The 21,038-nt window shown below is 44.3% G+C and overlaps 1 protein-coding gene across 4 annotated transcripts in view; it reads right to left on the bottom strand.

Annotated features, from left to right (window-relative positions):
• Positions 1-21,038, bottom strand: part of LOC139019038 (serum amyloid A-2 protein-like) — a 46,691-nt gene that overhangs the window by 9,985 nt on the left and 15,668 nt on the right. Inside the window, exons 1-4 of one of the 4 annotated variants that reach the window (XM_070428201.1) lie at positions 6,809-6,823; positions 6,311-6,405; positions 4,385-4,523; positions 3,707-3,958 (exon numbers count right to left, since the gene is read on the bottom strand). In XM_070428201.1, coding sequence (XP_070284302.1) covers positions 3,796-3,958; positions 4,385-4,523; positions 6,311-6,401 — 393 coding nt within the window. In that variant the 5' untranslated portion in view covers positions 6,402-6,405; positions 6,809-6,823 and the 3' untranslated portion in view covers positions 3,707-3,795. Of the gene's footprint in view, positions 1-3,706; positions 3,959-4,384; positions 4,524-6,097; positions 6,136-6,310; positions 6,406-6,808; positions 6,824-21,038 lie in introns of those variants that run through there. The other 3 variants (XM_070428200.1, XM_070428202.1, XM_070428203.1) reach the window with 3 other exon arrangements.

The raw sequence follows: 21,038 nt of genomic DNA, 5'->3' as shown, positions 1-21,038 counted from the left end.
TTAACCAAGAAAATTCTTAATTTATTCTTTGCAGAAGTCAGAAAGAGTAATTATGTGTTATTACAGTAACACATTGTTAATACATTAATAAATAAGATTACCGATCAGAATGACAGATTTAAATATTAAGCTTTCATTTTACAGGACATAAAAATGTTTTATTTTACATGACATACCCCCAACATTAATGTGTGCTATGTCCACCAAAGTACATGTACACCAGCGTTACTGCAGACTTACCCATAACAGTCTAAATTTAAAAAGCCTAACTATCCAACCACATAGAATGGGCTAATAAAGCATGGTATCCTTATACAATGGAATACTATGCACCAATGAGCAAGAGGGAACTATTGATATAAGCAAAAATGGATGAATGAATCTAATAGATATAATGTTGAGTGGAAGACAGCCAGATACAAAAGAAATTTTTTTTTAATTTCTTGTATTTGAAGATCAAAAGCGGGCTAAACTAATCTATAGCGATGGAGGTCAGAATGGGTCTTGCTTTTGGTGGGGGGGGTCTTACATGGCAGAGGGCAGGAGGCATCCTCTGGTGTGCTGGAAATATAATACATCTTCATCTTATGGTGGGAACATGGGCTTTTAGACATACAAAAGTTCACTGAGCCTGTAAGTTATATTTCAATGAAAAAAAAGTTTAAAAATGAGATTAGTGGGCCCTAGCTGGTTTCACTCAGTGGAAGGAGCATCAGCCTTTGGACTGAAGGGTTCTGGGTTCAATTCTGGTGCAGAGAACATACCTCACTTGCAGGCTCAATCCCCTGCCATGGTAAGGGTGGGTGCAGGAGGCAGCCGATAGAAGTGTCTCTCTCACACGGATGTCTCTCTCTCTCTTTGTCTCTCCCCATCCCTTCTACTCTCTCTAAAAATCAATGCAGAAAATATCCCCGAGTGAGGATAAGATTAGTGGGAAAATAGATGCTGAAAGCACATGTAAGTCAGGAAGAGCTGCCAGTGCCTAAATTGCTCAATCAAATATTTACTGAGTCCTGCTAGGACTTACATGTCAAAGATTTCTTTAAACTAACTCATTTGGAAAAAAGAAAGATCATGATGTCTTAATTTTTCTTTATGTGCTTTGTTCTATGGAGATTTTCCTAATAATTTCATATGCTTAGTATTTGATGATTCTATGGAATAGTCTCTCTGTGTCAGGGCATAAGGACTGTTCTTTCTGTGATGGCTGCTTGACATTCATTCCATGTTTCCCTGATAGATGGGGCGTTTTCCCCAAGTACCTCTCACAGGTGGTAGAGAAACCTGAGAAGCTGTTCTCATTGGTATTATGCACAAAATAATCTGAGGCTTGTTCAGAGTGCTGATTCCTAGCTCCACTCCTCCTCCGAGATCCTGGCTCAGTAGCTATGAGGAGGCTCAGGAATGCACCCTTTCTACAACTTTCCAGCAAAGTGAAATGTGGGTGGGCCATACAACAAATTCTGACCTAAATGATCCAAGGGAGGAGAAGACAGCCTTCATTGTGTGCAGAAGTACTTAGCCACTGCCCCACAGCCCTTTTTTGAAACTAGTACACAGAAAATATCATAAAGAGCAACAACACATGATGTTGAAAGTGCAGAAAAATTGAATTTGTCAACTTTCAATGGAAAATTGATAAAATATTCAATTGCCAAATTAATAAGATCAGCTTCACTTCTGCATGTAAGGAGCTTGGAAGTCACCACTTCATCCTAACAACAAGCGAAAAGCTGAACACAATGAAAAATCAGATCTTCTTGGATTCATATGAGAGGTGAGGACACAGGGCACTGCCCCTGCAATTGGAGACACATGGATCCAGGGATCCAGGCTCACTGGAGTTTGGTAGCTGAAACCACTGGGGAACCTGAACTAGAATTGGTGAATTGCTAGAGGCTCAGTGGGGATAACTCTGAGAGTTAAAACCTCTAGGGGACTCAGTTATAGGGGGTTCTCTACAATATTGAGAGATTTACCTTCAGGAGCTCAACCAGGTTCTCACAAAAAAATCTCTTAGAAAAAAACCCTCTGTCTTCCAGCAGGGGTTGCACTCTGTTCTTAACCAGGCCTGCCCTCAGCGGAAACTGTATGATGTGTCTAACTGACCTGGGGAAGGGAAATAACCAACTCCAGCCCACTCTAGTTATCCTGTTCCACTCCAGGGGGATAAAGAAACTGAGAAATACTAGTGAAGAGTTCCACACTGGTGACCTCATGTAACCTTAATTACTTCCTTAATCCAAATACAGCCACAGGGGAAGTTAGGACTTCAACATACACATTTTTCTGGGGGGTTGGGGGAGGAGGCAGAGACATAATTCAATTCAGAGCACTGGCCCTTTCACAGCTAGCTTCTAGGCAGCCGTGGGCAAAGTACGGCCAGCTGCCGGATCCAGCCCGTTTGAAATGAATAAAACTAAAAAAAAAAAAAAGACCGTACCCTTTTATGTAATGATGTTTACTTTGAATTTATATTAGTTGACACAAACACTCCATCCATGCTTTTGTTCCTGCCCTCCGGTCCAGTTTAAGAACCCATTGTGGCCCTCGATTCAAAAAGTTTGCCCACCCCTGTGGAGTTCAGAGGCTCTCTAGTCCCTGCCCCCACGTGGTCTGTGAGTTCAACTGCAACCCGGGGCAGTTTCCTGTCAGGTGTCATTGGAGGAGTCCTTGCTTACCAGCTCTGACTTCTGACTCCCAGCAATCATTATCAGCTTTCCAATGGACTACAGACTTTCCAGCCAGGTGTATTCTTTAACCCAGTGGTCGGCAAACTCATTAGTCAACAGAGTCAAATACCAACAGTACAACGATTGAAATTTCTTTTGAGAGCCAAATTTTTTAAACTTAAACTATATAGGTAGGTACATTGTTATCAACTTAATTAGGGCACTCCTAAGGCTTAGGAAGAGCCACACTCAAGGGGCCAAAGAGCCGCATGTGGCTCTCGAGCCACAGTTTGCTGACCACTGCTTTAACCCCTTAGCAGTGGAATCCTATTATCGGTTAAAAATCCTCTTATGAAAATTTCCCTCTTCAAATGTCCACCTGGTTTCTGTCTCCTGAATGGACCCTGACAGATAGGAGGTGTCTTCTCTATCCTGCTCTCTCTTCACTACCAATTCCGTGGTTTTGAGCTGGTTAATATGCAGAAGCTGGGAGGAAATATTCACAAGTGAGGTGGCATTATATCTGCATTTAGGCTTGAAATGACGCAATAAAAATACCGTGGAGGAAAACTGCTATGGAGGCATTTCTTAGATGGCAAGGACAGAAATTGATTAACAATTGGATTTGCTCAGAAATGAACAGAATATCAAGGTGGCAGTTGCTAGAACAGGATCCCGTGGTCTAATCTCCCATGGCTGTGTCTCCCGCCCCCCAGACAGAGACCACTGAGCGACTTGATTTTAATGAGATTCACACCCTGGGGGCAGAGACAGTCACCGGACAAAATTGACAGGGAGTTCAGAGACCTGGACATGAAAGGGCCTGAAATAGCACAAAGCAGAGGAGAGAGGGTCTGATTTGGGGAGAGTTGACTTGAGATTGTGTCCCCTACACCCAGACACGCAGGCACAGGCATGATCCTCCCATGGCTGTCCATTCATCACCCCAATGTTATCAATGACCAGTCCTTACAACAAAGAATAACACACCGTTTTCAACATTCAGCTTTTATTAAACACATATGTGTGCCCTCTATCAGCATCTGGGGATGTAGAACTCAATGACTTGGGGTCCCTGCCCTTAGGGGGCTCACAGCCCCATCTCCTGAGAGCAGAGAGGAGCTCAGTACTTGTCAGGCAGGCATGGAGGTCTGTAGTAATTGGGGTCTTTGCCACTCCGGCCCCATCTGTTGGCTTCCTGGTCGGCCAGTGAGTCCTCCAATCCATGGCCGCTGTCTCCATGCTTAAGAAGGTCAGTGACTCTTGGATAAGCCTCTCTGAAATCACTGGAATGGAGGAGGGCAGGTAGGAGGTGAATCAGGGGCTGAGGAGAAGCAGCCCCACCCTCCCCTTTCAAAGGGATTAATGACTCTGGGAGGAGCCTGGAATGAGGCTAAGCACTGACACTGCCTGGGCACAGCCCACTCAGCCCTGGGGTGACCCCCTCCCACTGGGAGAACAGCACAGGAGGGGAAGGTGGGAATCAGTTCTGGGCCCTTGGTTTCTCTTTTTGGGGGACAGGCCTACAAGCCATTCTCTGGCTCTGCTGACAGCCCAGGCCCTGTGCTGGGCAGGGGTGGAGAAGGTGGAAGGAAGAACATGAGGAGGAGCCCACAGACCCATCAGGGTCCTTCTCTAGGGCCTACACCCTCCACATCCCCAAACTCAGCCAGCTCTGCTCACGCATCCAGCATCCCCAGGAGCCAGGTTACCTGATCACTTCAGCAGCCCAGACACCACCAGGTCCCCTTTGGGCAGCATCATAGTTCCCCCGGGCGTGGAAGTATTTGTCTGAGTTTTTGTAATTGGCTTCTCTCATGTCAGAGTAGGCTCTCCACATGTCTTTGGCTCCTGGAAAGGAAAGGACATGGCACTGAGACATCGGGTGAAATATCCGAGAACCGTGACATCCCTTAGAGAAGAATCAAGGAATGAAAATGGACCACTGACTCAGTTTCACCCTGTGGTCTAAGCACCCTGGAGTCCACAGGTTGAGAAGAACATTCTCCAGGCCCAGTTGGCTTCTCCAGGTGACTCTAAGGAGAGACATTTTGGTGGGGGCACAGCTGGGTTGTAGCTGGTGGTCTGATGCCTGTCATGCTATCTGTGGGCTCCAGCTCACTGAGGTCTCTGGGGCATATGTTTAAAGGAGACAGGGAGGCCACATTACAGAACAGGATTTCAATGTCAGCGCTGCTGAAATTTAGGGCCAGAGAACTCTTTGTGTTCAGGGCCTTCCTGAGTAAGGTGGGAGGCTCCCCAGCATCCCCACATCTCTGCCCAGTAGGTGCAGCAGCCTATCCCCATGTGACAACCAGCAGTGTTTCCCACATGGCCACGTGTCCCCGGGGCACCAAGGGGCTCAGGATCAAGAACCTCTGATGGAGCAAAGCTACATAGGCTAGTGTTCAGGGGACTCAGTGAGCCTGGTGGTGACATGGGAAGCAGATTGTGAGAAAGGCACAGGCGGACAGCACTTCCGCCTGACGCATAAGAATTGGAGTCTTGCAGACAGAATGCAGGGAATCCTGAAGTGAGTCCCTCTGCGTGTGAGGGGCATATGTGGCATCCTGGAAACCGCCCACATAGACTGGACTGAGGCTGTGAGCAGGCAAGTGCCAGAGCAGAGGCCTGTATCTCAGCCTTGGCTGCACCTTCTCATCGCCTGGGGAGGCTGTGGAAGGCCAATGCCACATCTCAGGCCCATCACCTCAGACTCTGTGGGGGTGGGTCGCAGGCCTCTGTCGTTTTTAATGTGTCCAGGTGATTCCAGCAGGTAGCTGGGAAGGTGACCCCTGAGCTTTAGGGAGCGGTGCTCAGACACATCTGCCTGGCAAGAGCTGTGGCCTCCTGCACAGCTGGGTTCACACTCTGCCCTGCCACCTGCTGACTGGCAGGTAGTCCCTGGTCCCCTGAGTCAGCTGCTCTCAGCTTCAAAGTAGGGGAAGATGCCTGCCCACCAAGTTATTCTCCACTTAGACTGGTGACCAACTGTCCCAGGTTGACCAGATCTGTCCCTGTTTGCCTAGAACGGTCCCAGTTAGCACTGAAAGCGTCATTGAAAACTCCCCAGAGCCAGGCACACCAGGAGAGTTGGGCGCCCTAAATTTCATGGAAGTGCTGACTTCCTAGAGGGGGCTCGATGGATGTTACCTTTGATCAGTTAAAAAAGCTGGAAAAGGGTAGGAAACAGACTAAAACAGGGACATTGTCACCAACTACTAGAAGCCCCAGCAAGAGCCAAGCTGCAGGTCTCACTAAACTACCCAGTTAGGAAATTGAAGGGAGGGAGAAAAGAAGCAAGAGAAAGGGAGGGGAGGAGGGGAAGAAAAGATGGGTGGCTTTAATTACACTTTGTGCAGTTTGGTCTGAGGGGAATAGTATACCATTTCAAGTCTTAGTCTGTGTATTCTAGTCAAACTTACCTTTCAGCTGATTGTTCTTTCTCTATTAACTGATTGAAGTAAGACCTATGGTTTTTGCATCTGTTCGATGAAAAGCTCCCAAAACACCCGACACATTCCACCACATTGGGCAACACAAGCTAACACAGTAGCTCCAACCCTGAAGGGCACTCAGGGTGCATCCTAGTGGTCATGTGTTCCACCCCTCACCCCCACTCCCTCCAGTGCCATTACCGTCATAAGCCTGGCCAAGGAATTCAAACCAGCCCTGGCTGCTGACTCCCAGGACCAAGGAGCAGAACACGAGGCCCGTGAAAAGCTTCATGGTGCTGAAATGAAAAGGGGAGGGTCAGGGAGACACGGGCAGGACTGGCACACCTCCTTTTGATTGTGCATTTCCATTTGTTCTCATGAGATGCTGGCTGCCCATCTAGGAAACATTGCAGTAGGACCTCACTCAGAGCCACAATGCTGAACCCATCAACCCTGAACCCAAGACTGTCTAGGAGGTCACCAAGGTGGCACTGAGGGAGCAACAGGGCAATTAGGACCAAACCCCCTGAGCAGCCTGTAATGAGACCAGAAGCATTACCCTGTGCCACTCGGCCGGCACAGATCACATGCAGCACAAATGCAGAAGAGGGTAATTATTTTAAATGAATGCACAGTCTTGCTGGAAAGAGAAAACAGAGTAAGGTTTGCAGAGCAGGCCTCCTGGGAGTGGTTCCTCACCTGGTCTCTGGTGGAGCCAAGCTGCTGGTCCCTGCCTGCTGGGGACAGCTGGCTGCTATTTATTGATGCTGAGCCCTCCCTGCTGGATCATGGGGTACGAGGTGGGTAGGAGAGAAGCCAGATTTGGTACCTGGGGAAAGTCCCTTTGGATCATTTCTCCTAAAAAGGTGCAAAGGACACTTACTGGACAGCAGTGACCAGTCTCATCCACAGGTCATTTCCCCATTGTGCAACCCTGAAGAAACACAGTAGACTTGCTCTTCCCCGCAGCCACAGGTCAGGGGTGGCTCTGCTGTCAGAGTTGAAGGGGCCAAGGCAGGGCCCCCTGGATGTGGAGAGGAAGGGTGAGGGGCTCTAGGGTGGTGCACCCAGGCTGTTGGAAGGTGTGCAGTTAGGGGCTGTCTCCTCCAGCCAGGACCTTGCTTTACTGGTCATTCCCTCAGGATGGTCCCTGCTGGGCCAGTTGGCAGATGTGTCAGAAATAAAATCCCTTTTGATTTCATTCTAAAGCTCTTGAGCTTCAAAGCTGACTGGCTAGCTCACCAAATCTCCCAGGTGCCCTGGAAGGTGCTTCCATCACTCTTACTGTATATGCTCTGCTCTCAGCTCCAGGGCACAGAAAGGCCTACTCAGCTGGCTCAGCCACAAGGAAGAGTATTATCTGAGCTGGCTCCTGACTGGGGGCAGTGGATGGCTGTCCTCTGCTTTCCCTCCCCCAATCCTGGAGACCCCTCACAGTGGGAGTGAGATCCTGTATGGTAAATTGTCAGCCCGCCTGAGAAGTGCCAGGCTCCCAGTCAGGGGAAAGGAGGGGGCGTGCTCTTTGTGCCCAGTATTACCCTATGGGGACCCTGTCTGCCCCTGGTCATGATGAGTCTGGAATGTCAGCAGGTCAGCACAGCTCCTCAGGGGCTGCTGGAGGAACCAGGGGGTAGAGAGGGGTCAGTGCTGGAGCCCAGCAGGGGTGAGTCCAGGGTAGGAACTGAGGCTGGAGAACATGTCAGTGCCTGCTGGTTCCATCATCCCCAATCCCTCTTCACACCCCGAGGGTCAGGCATTTACAATACCAACAAGACATCTTGCAAAGAGGCAGGGCTAGGGAGGTGGTAAAGGAGACCAAATGGCCTGGAAACAGCCTATGAATGTCTTCATCTGGATAGTGGTGGTATCTGCTCTCGGCCACGGTGGCCACTCACATGGTCCCCCTCACTGGATACTACATCCCAATACCATAACACTGAGTTGGTCCATGCTAGGATGGGCCCTGCTCACACACTCACGCACATTCTAGGCTAGCGAGCTGACTTCCCCAGGAGGCTTGAGCTCACAGGGCAAAGCTACCATGCATCCAAGTAGCACAGTGGCTCTGAAAGAAAGTCAACTTAAAAAATAATACTAAATCCCCCAGAATTAATGGGTTGGAGAGAACCAAAAAAAATTTATAAAAAATAGTAAGTATCATCAAAAGGGGTAAAACACAATATGAAGTAGGAACTATCAGTTTTGAAGAAGAATAAAATGAAAATAAAATTATAAATAAAATACTGAATAAAACACCTCAATAAAGAAATAAATAACAGATCAATGCTACTAAATAATAAATTATCTGGCAGGACAGCCCCAGGAACTTTCCCAAGAGGCAACAGAAAGAAATAGAGTTGGAAATTATCCAAATATGTAGAAGAGCTGCAAAATTATTAATATTAATCTCCAAGGAGAAAAAAATGAAAGGTAGAAGTAGTAGAGTTCATGACTCAAAAAGAAAAGAACAATATAGATTAGTGATGGCAAACCTATGACACACGAACTCATTTTTTTGGTTGATTTTTCTTTGTTAAATGGCATTTAAATATCCTATATAATAAAATGATAATATGCATATTGACCCTAACAGCAGAATGACTGGGAATGACTGGTCACTATGACACACACTGACCACCAGGGGGCAGATACTCAATGCAGGCGCTGCCCCCTGGTGATCAGTGCGCTCCCACAGGGGGAGCTCTGCTCAGCCACAAGCCAAGCTGATGGTTTCCAACACAGCGGTGGTTGGCAGGAACCTCTCCCACCTCCTCAGCAGCATTAAGGTTGTCCGACTGCACCTTAGGCCTGCTCCCCACTGGCAAGTGGACATCCCCTGAGGGCTCCTGAGCTGCCAGAAGGCTGTCTGACTGCCAGCTTAGGCCCAATCCCCCGGGGAGCGGGCCTAAACCAGCAGGTGGACATCCCCCGAGGGGTCCCAGACTGTGAGAGGGCACAGGCCAGGCTGAGGGATCCCCCGAGTGCACAAATTTTTGTGCACCCGGCCTCTAGTATAAAATAAATATCAAAAAATAGAAATCTTTGCTTTACTATGGTTGCAAATATCAAAAAATTTCTATATGTGACACGGCACCAGAGTTAAGTTAGGGTTTTTTAAAATGCTGACATGCCGAGCTCAAAAGGTTCGCCATCACTGATATAGATCAATGGAATAGAATAGAGAGCCCAGAAAACGACCTGAACCAATATGCTCAATTAATATTTGACAAAGGAAGCAAGAACATACAATGGAGTCAAGACAGTCTCTTCAATAAATGGTGTTGGGAAAATTGGACAGATACATGCAAAAAAAATGAAACTAGACCACCAACTTATACCATACACAAAAATAAACTCAAAATGGATAAAGGACTTAAATGTAAGACGGGAAACCATAAAAATACTAGAGGAATCCAAAGGCAACAAAATCTCAGACATATGCCAAAGCATTTTCTTCACCAATACAGCTCCTAGGCCATTGGAAACTAAAGAGAAAATAAACAAATGGGACTACATCAAAATAAAAAGGTTCTGCACAGCAAAAGAAACCATCAACAAAACAACAAGAAAGCCCACTGCATGGGAGAACATATTTGCCAATGTTATCACCGATAAGGGTTTAATCTCCAACATTTATAGGGAACTCATACAACTTAACAAAAGGAAGATAAACAATCCAATCAAAAAATGGGCAAAGGACCTAAATAGACACTTTTCAAAAGAGGACATTCAGAAAGCCAAGAGACATATGAAAACATGCTCAAAGTTACTAATCATCCAAGAGATGCAGATCAAAACAACAATGAGGTACCATCTCACACCTGTCAGAATGGCTATCATCAACAAATCAACAAACGACAAGTGCTGGAGAGGATGTGGAGAAAAAGGAACACTCGTGCACTGCTGGTGGGAATGCAGACTGGTGCAGCCACTATGGAAGATAGTATGGAGTTTCCTCAAAAAGTTAAAAATGGAATTCCCATTTGACCCAGTGATCCCACTTCTAGGAATATATCCCAAGAAACCAGAAACACCAATCAGAAAGGATCTATGCACCCCTATGTTCATAGAAGCACAATTTATCATAGCTAAGATTTGGAAACAGCCTAAGTACACATCAACAGATAAATGGATTAGAAAACTGTGGTACATGTACACAATGGAATACTACGCTGTAAAAATGAAGGAATTCTTACAATTTGCAACAGCATGGATGGAACTGGAGAGCATTATGCTAAGTGAAATAAGCCAGTCAATGAAAGAAAAATACCACATGATCTCACTCATTTATGGATAATAAAGACCATTATAAACTGATAAACAAAAATAGATACAGAGGCAGAGCAGCATCGAACAGACTGTCAAACTACAGCAGGAAGGTCCGGGAGGGTTGGGGGTATGTATAAGAGATCAACCAAAGGACTTGTATGCATGCATATAAGCATAACCAATGGACAAAAGACACTGGGTGGTAGGGGGGGCCTGGGGAAGGTCAAGGGGGAAAAAAAAAGGAGACAAATGTACTACTCTTTGTAATATTTTAAGCAATAAAACAAAAAAAGCAAGATGCAAAAGAAAAAGAAAAGAACATATATTAATAAATTTGATAACCTAAATAAAGTAAATGTATTTCTGGGAAAATATAAATTCTAAATGGGTAAATGAAGAAATAGAAAAATTAAATAGAATAATATTTATAAGTAAATTGAAATGATAAAGACTGTCCCCTCAAATTCCTCCAAAATGTAGACTCAGCTTCACCGTTTGCTATTAAAACTATTAAGAGAATTCAGTGAGATTGCCATATTCAAGATAATTTAAAAAATCAAGTGTTTCTCTGCAATAATTCTTAAGTTAAAAAATACAATATATATGCCGAAACCAGTTTGGCTCAGTGGATAGAGCGTCGGCCTGGGGACTGAAAGGTCCCAGGCTCGATTCCGGTCAAGGGCATGTACCTGGGTTTCGGGCACATCCCCAGTAGGAGATGTGCAGGAGGCAGCTGATCGATGTTTCTCTCTCATCGATGTTTCTAGCTCTCTATCTCTCTCCCTTCCTCTCTGTAAAAAATCAATAAAATATATTTTTAAAAAATACAATATATAACAGTACCAAAAACATTAACTATCTAGAAAACAACCTAAAAAATACACAAACTTTTACAGAAAAATTTGAAAGTTCACTAAGTAATAAACAATCGGCATGTATGTCCTGTTCATGGAGAGGATGTTTTACTGTAGTGAAGATTAATTATCTGCCCTGGCTGGTGTGTCTCAGTAGTTTGAGCATTATCCCTTGCAACTAAGGGTGTCGGGTTCAATTCAGGTCAAGGACACATACCTGGGTTGCAGGTTTGATCCCTGGCCTGATGTATGTACAGTAGTCAACCAATTGATGTGTCTTACATCAATGTTTCTCTCTCTCTCTCTCTCTCTCTCTCCCTCTCTCTCTCTCTCTCTCTCTCTCTCTCTCCCTCTCTCTTTCTCTCTCTGTTTTACCCTCGCTCCCTTCTCCTCTCTCTAAAAGTCCATAGAAAAACATATCCTCGATGAGAATTAACAACAACAAAAAAGATAATTCTCCCCAAATTAATTTATAAATTCAAGCAATGTTAATTTAAAAATTCCCAGTGGAACTTGTAAAGGAATGCAACAAATTCACGCTTTTTTTAAAAAAAAGATATATATTTTATGATTTCAGAGAGGAAGGAAGAGGGGGAGAGAGAGAGAAAAATAAGAATGATGTGAGAGAATCATTGATCACTGCCCCCAGCTCGCCCCACACTGGGCTCAAACCTGCAACCCAGGCATGTGCCCTGACCAGGAATCAAACTGTGACCTCCTGGTTTATTGGTTGACGCTCAACCACTGAGGGACACTGGCCAGGCAACAAATTCATTCTCGGTGGATGAATAAAGGCTATGAATAGTTAATCAATTTAAAAAATAAGAGCAAAGAGGGGCATGGACTGAACTTTGAGATTCATGAGCTTGGGTTTGACCATGTCTTTGGGGCAGAGGGTGTCAGGGGGATAGAACTGAGATGTTTGCATCACCAGTTATGTCCGAAATAGGCAGCAGGAAAAGAGAGCCACATAGGTTCTCCTTACCCCAGGCCTGAATGAAACAATTTCATGTAGAGCAATTGGGGTCAGGGAGAAGGGTGTACATCCCCCACTCTTTTTTTTTTTTTTTTGATCTTCACCCAAGGACATTTTTTCCACTGATTTTTAGAAAGAGTGGAAAAGAGGGAAAGAAAGAGAGAAATGTCAATGTGAGAGAAACACATTGATTGATTGGCTCCTGCATGAGCCCCAACCAGAGCCCGGGATTGGGGAGGAGCCTGCAATCAAGTGCATGCCCTTACCAAAATCAAACCGGGGACCCTTTGGTCCACAGGCCAATGCCACTGAGCCAACCGGGTAGGGAACAAACTATCTTTTCATGTCAGTCATCTCTTGACCTGTTGGCCTCACCATGGCTGAATAATAATAAAACCTATATTTTAAAACAGAAATCTGTTGTTACAAGTATTTCAAGCAGAAAAGAGAGCCCAAAATGTTGAAAATAGAGAAAAAGAAAACAACACAGGAAACCCATACACATTATTAGTGGAAGGGAAGCATGTGTAGTCAGCCAGGCAGGGACACTAGTTGAGAGGCAGGATGAGGTGTTGGTCCTGATGCATCAAAGAAAGTCAGAAGAAAAAAAAAGAATCAGGATTCGGAGGTTATAAGTCTCATTGGAGATGGGATGGTGTTGGGGTGAAGGTCTGAGGAAACACAAAGAATTTCCTTCTCTAATGTTTCTCCACCTGTCTGAGAGGGTCCGCAGCATTAGAGTTGGAAAAGTGGCAGGCCAGGAAGATGAGAAACAGATTTGGGACATGCTATAGCCAGTTAGAGCACAGGAAGCCACAGACTCAATTCTTCCTTGACTCTGAAACCTTCTCACTGGTCCAAATGCCAGTATTCCACACTTTCCCAAGTGTGCAGGGCCTGCAGGTAAGCACATCTGTATGCCAAAAAGGGCAGTTATACCAAACAGGGACTCAGGTCATCATTACCCCAGTCTTTATGAGTGGTACCTGCCCCAGCTTCCCTTCTAAGATCTGGTGGGGTCAGGTCTCCTGGCTGTGAGTTCCCCATCCTTGGGGCTTCAGAGAAGGGAAGGCCCTGATTGTGGGTGGTATGTCTACTCAGGCGGTCTGACCGGAGGCTACAGTTTTGGGATTATGGAAAGAGAGGTGTCAGTCTCCATTTAAGCAGAGAATCAGTTTTAATTCAAGGAAAATTGGAAGGCAAATCACTTTAACCTGAAAGGACTTTTTGTTTACTGAGCCACTATGTTGTAAGCCATGTCTCTCCGAAGGTAAGAGAAACCAGGGAGTTCAAAACAGGACCCAGAAAGCCAAACAAGCACTCCTCATTTTGCTAACTCAGCAGATTGAGACAGGCTCTCCAGTAAACCTCAAAATTTGACTTTGCTCAATCAAAAGCGGTAAATTCCCCATGTTAGATGTTCCTGCCAATGGATGTACAGGAAAAGGAGTCTCGTTTTGGCACAACATTTTATTGTCCTCCTAGGTTGAAAACCTTTTCTATTTTATAAAATTGGAGAACATTCTTTAAAAATTTTTTTTTTAAATATATTTTATTGATTTTTTACAGAGAGGAAGGGAGAGAGAGAGAGAGTTAGAAACATCGATGAGAGAGAAACACCGATCAGCTGCCTCCTGCACATCTCCTACTGGGGAAGTGCCCGCAACCCAGGTACATGCCCTTGACTGGAATCGAACCTGGGACCCTTCAGTCCGCAGGCCGACGCTCCATCCACTGAGCCAAACCGGTTTCGGCGAGAACATTCTCAACAGTCTAAATATCTGAATAGCTTAACTGGTACAGAAGGCTTAATGATGATTCATAAGATGTACTTATTGTTGGTTATTTGAAATTTTAATTAAAACTTAAGAGGAATTATTGGCACTTAAAAAGTATTTTCCTCCCCAAATGAGTTCTTAGTTTTACCAATACTATACAATACCATAAGAGATTTGGGGTTTTGAGTTGTCTATAATTCACTACTCCTTTTTGCAAATATTAAAAAGAAGAAAAATGAGATATTTTGACTGGGGCCTAGGAAAAGGCACTCAAAGAGCATGGGGAGGCGGGAGAGAAGAATGTGGAAATGGCAGTGGGGAATAAAGAAGATGTAGACCCTCTTTTCCATTCTATTGTTCAGGAATGGCAGGAGGTGTACTCCATGGGAGAAGACAACTATAGGTGGAATCAACTTGGGAAAGGCAAGTTTCAGTCTTATAACAAGGGAAGGAAATAGGCAAAGTTAAAGAAGGATACTCACTACCTGAGCCTCTCACCAGGGCTCTTTGGAAGGCAGTCGTGGTAGGGCAGATCTAGAGAGAGTTGAGACTGACACAGAGAAAAATGCATCTACATTAAGTGAAAGCAGACAGGATAGGAGAGTTAAAGGAAACAGTGGTATAGTATACTGGTTAGTGACAGCAGACTGAGATGATTTATTGCTTTGGGACTGAGTGTGGGATGCTCTGTTTTGAAAAGCTGATACTTATGAGGCAGTAGAACTGCTTCCCCAAAGTCCAAATGGACTGTCAAATGAACAATGGAGATGCCTTTCTGATCTCCTCCCAAAAGGTCTGAAGGCTACTATTAATAGGAGCTCCAGAGAGAATGGAGGGACAAAGAAGGAGAGTAGGGAAGAGTGGTGAATGAGGGTAGATGTGGTGTACTCTGAACAAATGTTTAACATGAAAAATTTATAAATAAGAAATTACTTTTTCAAGCTGACACACATCATTCAAACTTGGAGGCAATAAGTCCAATAGGCCAGGTCTTTCCCCTTTTGAGATCTCTAATTACTGGAAAGAGGATCTAACTCTTCTCCCTAGGACAGGGGTGTTTATCTATGAATTAAACTTTCATAGAGGCAAGTCAATTCATTCTTGCTAACATGTGCCCCAGATCTCCTAGGAATGGCTCTCCTTTATTCATTAAGAACCATCCATCGCCCTAGCTGGTTTGGCTCAGTGGATAGAGCGTCAGCCTGTGGACTGAAGGGTCCCAGGTTCAAATCAGGTCAAAGGCACATGCTCCTGTTGTGGGCTCAACCCCCCAGTAGGGGGTGAGCAGGAGGCAGCCAATCAATGATTCTCTCACATCATTGATGTTTCTATCTCTCCCTCTCCCTTCCTCTCTGAAATTAATTAAAAAAAAAAAAAAAGAACCCATCCATCTGCAAAGTTCCTTTTGATAGAGAAGTCACAGAGGATATAGATGGCTCACTCAAGGACCAGACCAATGACACACACAATGCCTTGGTCAGAGCTCTTTCTACTCCCATTCTTTGCCTCCATACCTTGACAGATGTTCTTTTCTAGAAACTTGTACATGCTTGAAAACATGAGGGGCAATTTATGGTAATTCCTGATGGGGTGATATGATGTGGAAGAAGGCCATCAGACACAATTCTCTCTGCCTCTGGCAATAAAAACCCAGACTTTGCCCCATTTCATTTCTTTATGCTTATCTATAACAGAAAGTCCCCTTATAAAATACCAGATTTCCAGTAGAGATTGTGACATTGAGTTCCCATCACAGATTCTAAAACCAAGCTACCTGGACTTGGAGGCAGCATGGCATAGAAGAGCCAAGTCCTGGATTCAGACAGATCTAGTATGACTTCTGCTCTGCCATAGGCGCCTGTGGTGGAAGAACATTTAATGACCTGGAGAAGTGTAGGTGATGCCTTAAGAGAAAATGAGTACCATGAAATTTGATTCCTTTTTGTTCAAACACATTTTCCCATAGTGAAACACAACCTAGGAAGTTGCATATCAAACACTATCCATGTTTCCAGTTAGTGAGAAGTGTTATGTTATTCTGGGCTGTCAGAATTCCCTATAATGCCGTGTTTATTCATTTATCAACTCTTCATTGAGTGCCTTCTATGCAGCAGCCACTACACTAGATGTTGGGCATACATGGAGATGGGGGTGGAGGGAATAAGCAGATCCAGGCTATGCTTTCATGAAAATGAGACCTGTACTTGGAGAGGAAAATGATTATACATGCATAGAAAAACATCATACTTACTTGATGATAAAATCAGTAAGATTCCAATAAATAAATGGGAAAGATTATGTGTACAAAAGTTATAATGAAAGAGAAGGCAAGGTGTTACTAATCCTCCTAAGATTGTTGACTCCCCAAAGAACATCTATCCCCAGGGACTAATATCATTACTCATCCCATCCTGTCCTCCTTGAAAGTAATAATATCAGATATGGCTCAGCTGTCAAAAGGTCCCCTGAACTTTACTTCCTGTCCTCCCTCCAATGATTCTGGAATTGGGAGGACAGAAGATATGACTTCCCTCCTGGTTTTCCTACTGAACGAGCTAATCAGCAGGAATGTAAAAGGACCAACTATTTGAGTAAGTACAGGGACTCCTAATTCTGTTTGCTGTGTCCATTCTTATAAAGCCCATACCCCCTGATGAAGAGAGGACACTTTCCTCCTAGCTTGGCGCATCCCATTCGAATTCTCTAAGCACCAGGAAACCTGAATTCAAACCTGTCTGTACTCAGTTCTTTGTCTCTTCTCCCAGAGGCTGGTGGCTGAACCTCATTGCTCCTCTGAGGCCTCCTGGACTCTACCTCATGGGAAGAAGCAAGGAAAAGGACATGCTGGGGGACATGATGGGGTCGTCACCAGCCCACCATCATCAACAGCAGGGCCACCCTTAGAGTCCAGAACTGGTATTATCAATGCACAAAAAGGCTCTACATTGTGTTTCAAAATATTTTCTTTTTCTTTTTAAATATTTGTGAAAAGGAGTAGTGAATTATAGATAACTCAAAACCCCAAATCTCTTCTGGAATTGTATAGTATTGGTAAAACTAAGAACTCATTTGGGCCGTTTCAACCTCAGGAAAATACTTTTTAAGTGTCAATAATTCCTCTTAAGTTTTAATTAAAATTTCAAATAATCAACAATAAGTACATCTTATGAATCATCATTAAAGCTTCTGTACCAGTTAAGCTATTCAGAAATCTAGACTGTTAAGAATGTTCTCCAATTTTATAAATAGAAAAGGTTTTCAACCTAGGAGGACAATAAAATGTTGTGCCAAAACGAGACTCCTTTTCCTGTACATCCATTGGCAGGAACATCTAACATGGGGAATTTACCGCTTTTGATTGAGCAAAGTCAAATTTTGAGATTTACTGGAGAGCCTGTCTCAATCTGCTGAGTTAGCAAAATGAGGAGTGCTTGTTTGGCTTTCTGGGTCCTGTTTTGGACTCCCTGGTTTCTCTTACCTTCGGAGAGACATGGCTTACAACATAGTGGCTCAGTAAACAAAAAGTCCTTTCAGGTTAAAGTGATTTGCCTTCCAATTTTCCTTGAATTAAAACTGATTCTCTGCTTAAATGGAGACTCACACCTCTCTTTCCATAATCCCAAAACTGTAGCCTCCGGTCAGACCGCCTGAGTAGACATACCACCCACAATCAGGGCCTTCCCTTCTCTGAAGCCCCAAGGATGGGGAACTCACAGCCAGGAGACCTGACCCCACCAGATCTTAGAAGGGAAGCTGGGGCAGGTACCACTCATAAAGATTGGGGTAATGATGACCTGAGTCCCTGTTTGGTATAACTGCCCTTTTTGGCATACAGATGTGCTTACCTGCAGGCCCTGCACACTTGGGAAAGTGTGGAATACTGGCATTTGGACCAGTGAGAAGGTTTCAGGGTCAAGGGAGAATTGAGTCTGTGGCTTCCTGTGCTCTAACTGGCTATAGCATGTCCCAAATCTGTTTCTCATCTTCCTGGCCTTCTACTTTTCCAACTCTAATCCTGCTGGCCCTCTCAGACAGGTGGAGAAACATCAGGGAAGGAAATTCTTTGTGTTCCTCAGACCTTCACCCCAACACTATCCCATCACCATTGAGACTTATAACCTCCAAATCCTGACTCTTTTTTCTTTCTGACTTTCTTTGATGCATCAGGGCCAACACCTCATCCTGCCTCTCAACTAGTGTCCCTGCCTGGCTGACTACACATGCTTCCCTTCCACTAATAATGTGTATGGGTTTCCTGTTGTTGTTTTCTTTTTCTCTATTTTCAACATTTTGGGCTCTCTTTTCTGCTTGAAATACTTGTAACAACAGATTTCTGTTTTAAAATATAGGTTTTATTATTATTCAGCCATGGTGAGGCCAACAGGTCAAGAGATGACTGACATGAAAAGATAGTTTGTTCCCTACCCGGTTTGGCTCAGTGGCATTGGCCTGTGGACCAAAGGGTCCCCGGTTTGATTTTGGTAAGGGCACACACCTTGATTGCAGGCTCCTCCCCAATCCCGGGCTCTGGTTGGGGCTCATGCAAGAGCCAATCAATCAATGTGTTTCTCTCTGTCTTTCCCTCTCTTCTCCACTCTTTCTAAAAATCAGTGGAAAAAATGTCCTTGGGTGAAGATTTAAAAAGGCGGGGGGCGGGGGGCACGGTGCACACACTTCTCCTTGGGCCCCAATTGCTCTACATGAAATTGTTTCATTCAGGCCTGGGGTAAGGAGAACCTATGTGGCTCTCCTTTCCTGCTGCCTATTTCGGACATAACTGGTGCTGCAAACATCTCAGTTCTATCCCCCTGACACCCTCTGCCCCAAAGACATGGTCAAACCCAAGCTCATGAATCTCAGAGTCCAGTCCATGGCCCCTCTTTGCCCTTATTTTTTTAATTAATTAACTATTCATGGGCCTTTATTCATCCACCGAGAATGAATTTGTTGCCTGGCCGGTGTTGCTCAGTGGTTGAGCATCAACCAATAACCAGGAGGTCACAGTTTGATTCCTGGTCAGGGCACATGCCTGGGTTGCAGGTTTGACCCCAGTGTGGGGCGAGCTGGGGGCAGTGATCAATGATTCTCTCTCATCATTGATATTTCTATCTCTATTCCTCTCCCTTCCTCTCTGAAATCATAAAATATATATCTTTTTTTTTTTTTTTTTAAAGCGTGAATTTGTTGCATTCCTTTACAAGTTCCACTGGGAGTTTTTTAATTAACATTGCTTGAATGTATAAATTAATTTGGGGAGAATTATTATCTTTTTTGTTGTTGTTGTTAATCCTCACCCAAGGATGTTTTTCCATTGACTTTTAGAGAGAGGAGAAAGGATCGAGGGGAGAAGAGAGAGAGAAAGCTAGAGAGAGAGAGAGAGAAACATTAATGTAAGACACATCGATTGGTTGACTACTGTACACATAGCAGGCCAGGGATCAAACCTGCAACCCAGGTATGTGTCCTTGACCTGAATCGAACCCGAGACCCTTAGTTGCAAGGGATGATGCTCAAACTACTGAGACACACCAGCCAGGGAAGATAATTAATCTTCACTACAGTAAAACATCCTCTCCATGAACAGGACATACATGCCAATTGTTTATTCCTTAGTGAACGTTCAAATTTTTCTGTAAAAGTTTGTGAATTTTTTAGGTTGTTTCCTAGATAGTTAATAGTTTTGGTACTATTATATATTGTATTTTTTAACTGGTATAATTATTGCAGAGAAACACTTGATTTTTTAAATTATCTTGAATATGACAATCTCACTGAATTCCCTTAATAGTTTTAATAGCAAACGGTGAAGCTGAGTCTACATTTTGGAGGAATTTGAGGGGACAGTCTTTATCATTTCAATTTACTTATAAATATTATTCTATTTAATTTTTCTATTTCTTCATTTACCCATCTAGAATTTATATTTTCCCAGAAATACGTTTACTTTATTTAGGTTATCAGATTTATTAATATATGTTCTTTTCTTTTTGAGTCATGAACTCTACTACTTCTACCTTTCTATTTTTTACTCCTTAGAGATTAATATTGATAATTCTGCAGCTCTCCTACATCTTTGGAAAATTTTGAATAATTTCCAACTCTATGTCTTTCTGTTGCCTCTTGGGAAAGTTCCTGGGGCTGTCCTGCCAGATAATTTATTATTCAGTTGTATTGATCTGTTATTTATTTCTTTATTAAGGTGTTTTATTAAGTATTATATTTATAATTTCATTTTCATTATCTTCTTCTTCAAAACAGATAGTTCCTACTTCATATTCTGTTTTACCCCTTTTGATGATACTTATTATTTTTTATAAATTTTCTTTGGTTCTCTCCAACCCATTAATTCTGGGGGATTTAGTATTATTTTTTAACTTGACTTTCTTTCAGAACCACTGTGCTACTTGGATGCATGGTAGCTTTGCCCTGTGAGCTCATGCCTCCTGGGGAAGTCAGCTCGCTAGCCTAGAATGTGCGTGAGTGTGTGAGCAGGGCCCATCCTAGCATGGACCAACTCAGTGGTATGGTATTGGGATGTAGTATCCAGTGAGGGGGACCATGTGAGTGGCCACTGTGGCCGAGAGCAGATACCACCACTATCCAGATGAAGACATTCATAGGCTGTTTCCAGGCCATTTGGTCTCCTTTACCACCTCCCTAGCCCTGCCCCTTTGCAAGATGTCTTGTTGGTATTGTAAATGCCTGACCCTCGGGGTGTGAAGATGGATTGGGGATGATGGAACCAGCAGGCGCTGACATGTTCCCCAGCCTCAGTTCCTACCCTGGCCTCACCCCTGCTGGGCCCCAGCACTGACCCCTCTCCACCCTCTGGTTCCTCCAGCAGCCCCTGAGGAGCTGTGCTGACCTGCTGACATTCCAGACTCATCATGACCAGGGGCAGACAGGGTCCCCATAGGGTAATACTGGGCACAAAGAGCACGCCCCCTCCTTTCCCCTGACTGGGAGCCTGGCACTTCCCAGGCGGCCTGACAATTCATCATACAGCATCTCACTCCCACTGTGAGGGGTCTCCAGGATTTGGGGATGAAAAG

Source organism: Myotis yumanensis, unplaced genomic scaffold (assembly GCF_028538775.1).
Source record: "Myotis yumanensis isolate MYYU_CA2020_CCGP unplaced genomic scaffold, mMyoYum1.0.hap1 SCAF_10, whole genome shotgun sequence".
NCBI classification, from domain to species: domain Eukaryota; kingdom Metazoa; phylum Chordata; class Mammalia; order Chiroptera; family Vespertilionidae; genus Myotis; species Myotis yumanensis.
This window is presented reverse-complemented; position numbering and strand designations above follow the sequence as displayed.